Source organism: Gossypium raimondii, chromosome 12 (genome assembly GCF_025698545.1).
Source record: "Gossypium raimondii isolate GPD5lz chromosome 12, ASM2569854v1, whole genome shotgun sequence".
Taxonomy (NCBI): domain Eukaryota; kingdom Viridiplantae; phylum Streptophyta; class Magnoliopsida; order Malvales; family Malvaceae; genus Gossypium; species Gossypium raimondii.
In genome coordinates this window covers 10980715-10984832 of record NC_068576.1, presented here as the reverse complement: position 1 = coordinate 10984832, position 4118 = coordinate 10980715, and the positions used below count along the sequence as shown (strand labels likewise).

At 33.4% G+C, this 4118-nt stretch overlaps 1 protein-coding gene across 1 annotated transcript; it reads left to right on the top strand.

Moving 5' to 3' along the window:
* Window positions 1–1734: 1734 nt before the first annotated feature.
* Window positions 1735–2371, top strand: LOC105763268 (uncharacterized). The gene has a single exon (XM_012581414.2). It carries the CDS (start codon window positions 1802–1804, stop codon window positions 2204–2206), a length of 405 nt encoding a protein of 134 aa, XP_012436868.1. The 5' UTR covers window positions 1735–1801; the 3' UTR covers window positions 2207–2371.
* Window positions 2372–4118: the final 1747 nt, after the last annotated feature.

Sequence of the window (4118 nt, the reverse complement as noted above, 5' to 3'; positions counted from 1 at the left end):
TAAAAATAAGAACCAAAGAGAAAATTAGGAGAGAAAGAGAGGTAAATTTAAGGGTTGATTGGTTTTTTTATGGTTACTTGAATAAATAACTTTGTTTTTAAAAATAAAAATAAAAGTTTTCTTTTGGGAATTAAAATATTTTAATATCTTAATATAGAGAAAATCTCAATTAGGTTATTAACGTTTAATTATATTTGTAATAAGAGAAAAGATGGTATGAAATAGGAGTGTCACGTCATCTTGTATCTCTTTTTGATTATTTAATGACATTTCAGTAATTTTTCTATGCAATTGATACATAATTTTTGTAATTTTTTTTAACCTGAACCTTGAATTTAAAATCCAAAATTTAGAACCCTGAATCTTGAATCTTAAACCTTGCACCTCAAACCTTGAACCCTGAATCCAAACCTCAAACCCCAAACTCGAACCCTAAACCAAAATATCAAGTTCAAGAGTCAAGGTTTAGGGGCTAGGATTCAAAGTTTGAGTTCGGGGTTCGGAGTTCGAGATTCGAGTTCAGGGTTCTGGATTCTAAGTTCAGTTCGGGTTAAATAATTATCAAAATAATATATTAATGACATAAAAAAAAGATTAAAATATCATTAAATAAGTGAAAAGAGATAGAAAAAGGAGGTGATACCCTATTTCAAACCATCCTTTCAATTTTAATCATCACATATTTTCAACATTGATTATAGTTGCAGCAGTAAAATATAGCGCAGGTTTCTTTAATTGGAATCAGAAAAAGAAACTAAAAGCTTAAATTAATTTCTAAATGTTCACGTGAGCCGATTGAATATTATTCACATAATGTTTGACTATTTTTATTTATCATTCAATCCCATCTATTAAGTTTTAAACATCACTTTTACTTTAACAAAATTTGAATTATCCTAAACCCAATATATTATTTAAAATTTAACTTTCTCTTTTGAAAAATCACAAATATAATTACACAAATAATAAAGATGAAATTGATGACTAAACTTATATAATCTTAAAATCTTCATTTGTAGGCAAAATTGGATTGAGATAATTTTGGAGGTTTCGTTTCTACTTTATTACTTGTTTTTTAGAACTAACTTACCAAGTAAGAGAAATATTGTTTAATCCCAGTGACGATAGTATTCATTTGAAAACGGCACCAAGCAAGTTTTTCATGACGTTTGTTGAGAATAGCGACGAAAGTCAAAATCAAAACAAAGAAAATTTCCAACCAAGAATTGGTCAACATTGGTGGCACCTCACCAACCTTTTATACTAATTTCTTTTACCCATAATAACTTATTTCATCCTCTAACTTTTAAAATAATCATTTTAATCCCTCTTTAGCTCTAAAAGTGTAAAATTATAATTAAATATTTTTAATATTTTAAAAAGTTAATTAAGTGCTAACGTGGCATATACATGGGCTGTCATATGGATTAATAAACATTAATTTTTCTCTTCATTTTGGGATGATTTGACGGGCAATGCAAGTTTAAGGGCTAAAAGATGTAAATATTTAAATAAAGGGCTAAAATAATTTATTTTTTGTAAAATTGAAGGACTGAATAAATTATTATGCCTTTCTTTTATTAACTCCACAAGCATGATCCGATACACCAAAGAACAACGACCAACTTTAATCAAATACGGCGTGCATAATTTTTGTTAAAATATTACAAATATTTTATTCTTTCTAATGTCACAACCTTTTATTTCAACTCCATAAATTGGTGGTACCCAACTTACCAATTCCATACAATCTTCGCAACATAGACATCTAGCTAAGCTTATCCTCTCGTCTTATCACATCATGGCCATGCTTAGAGCTTTCAGCACAAGAAGAAACCGTGATGGCTATGAAAGGTTACTTGTTGAAACCGAAGTTGAGGAGCCTGTAATTTCCAGCAATGGTCAATTCGAAGCACAGTTGAAGAGAGCTAGAAGTGTGCCAGCTCGAGTTTTTGGCTTATCCAGAAAGTTTAACGGCCCCGAACTGGGGTTGCCGGAGAAGTGTCAAGAGAAATCTTCGACAACGACCAACTCCAACAAAAAGGGCGGCAAGTCCAAGACTATTCACCCACTTTTCAGCCTATTTGATGGTCGTCGTAAGAAGAAAACTACAGCTAAACCAGAGTTTGCTAGGTATATTGAGTATCTCAAAGAAGGAGGGATGTGGGACATGAATGCTAATACGCCCGTCATTCACTACAAATGAAGCTCTGTTTTGGGGATAATAAAATCCCAGAACTCGTAAACATATTGTTTTTTTCTTCTTTTTTTGAGATTATTTAAATCTCTGCAAGCAAATATATAGATTGGATCTTAGCTAGTATTGATAATTTTTCATTAGTTCATTAATAGTTCTTTTGATGTTCCAAAACACTCCACTTTCCATTGATTTTGCAGTTTGCATATCACTCTATTTTATTTTATTTTTACTATTTTTTCTTTTCTTTTTATTAGGAAGGATATGTGATAAATATTACCATACATGAGTATTATATTTTATAATCTTTTATATTATTAAATAAAAAATTGGTCCAAAAACTATAACGAATTTCCAAAACAGGCTTTTAGCGGCATCTTTTGTGGCGTTTGGACGACAAACGCCGCTAATAATCGCGCATTAGCGGCGCAAAAAATAAAACGCCGCTAAATATCAGGAATTAGCGACGCTTCTTGCGAAACGCCGTAAAAAAACATCATTAGTGGCGTTTACCATAACGCACCGCAAAATCTCAAGACCAAAACGCATCGTTTTGGTCTTGATGTATACTAGAATTAGTGGCGCTTATGATAAAACGCCGCTAAAGGAAGTATTAGCGGCGCATTGTCGAAAGCGCCGCAACAATCTTAACGAAAACGCATCGTTTTGTCTCACTGTATATTAGCATTAGTGGCGCTTACGAAAACCCGCCGCTAAAGCAAGTATTAGCGACGCTTACGAAAAGCGCCGCAATATATGTTAACCAAAACGCAGAGTTTGGTCTAGAGGTATATTAGAATTTGTGGCGCTTATGGGTAAACGCTGCAAAATATCCTAACCAAAGTGCACCGTTTTGGTCCTGGTGTATGTTACAGTTAGTGGCGCTTTAGGGAAAACGCCGCCAAAGCATAATATGAGCGGCGTTTTGTGAGAAGCGCCGTAAAATATCTTAACCAAAATGCAGAGTTTGGTCTTGAGGTATACTAGAATTAGTGGCACAAAGGGAACACGCCGCTAAGGCATACTATTAGAGGCGCGTTTGGAGAAGCACCGCAAAATTTCGTAACCAAAACGCAACGTTTTTGTCTTGATGTATACAGTAATTAGTGGCGCATACTGGAAAACGCCGCTAGAGCATAGTATTAGCGGCGCTTTGCAAAAAACGCCGCAAAATATGCTCACCAAAACGCAGAGTTTTGTCTTGAGGTATATTAGAATTAGTGACGCTTATGGGAGAACGCCGCTAAAGCATACTATTAGCGGCGCGTTTTGAGAAGCGCCGCAAAATATATTAACCAAAACGCAGCGTTTAAGTCTTGATGTATACTGGAATTAGTGGCGTCCACGAGAAATCGCCGCTAAATCATAGTATTAGAGGCGTTTTTGGAGAAGCGCCGGAAAATATCTTAAGCAAAACGCAGAGTTTTGGTCTTAACCATGCATTATATAATGTAGGTTATTATATATTTAGTTTATCGTATTTGGTCTATGGTTTATGGTTTAAAGGTTGGGGTTTAAGGTTTAGAGGTTATGTGTTAAGGGTTTATAATTTTAGGGTTTATGGTTTACAGTTTAGATTAACTAGTGTTTTCTAATTTATATATTAATTAATTTATTATATAATTGTAAAAGAGAAAATATTAATTTGGATCTTTAAAATTGTGTGAAGATTTGGTTCTTCAAAATCGATATAAGCTATATCCAAAAGGATATCCCCATCTTATCCCATCTCGGTTCAGTATTTTTAGTGCTCGGTTCAGTATAATATATATATGATTATTAATTTAAGATTTTAGCTAGGTCATATTTAGGGCCGGGTTACTATTTTCAGGTTATTGTAATTGATCGAGTGTATATATATGATGTAAGAGTGATCGATTTAATGTTTAGGGTCGAGTCGGGTTAGATGTTATGGGTTAAG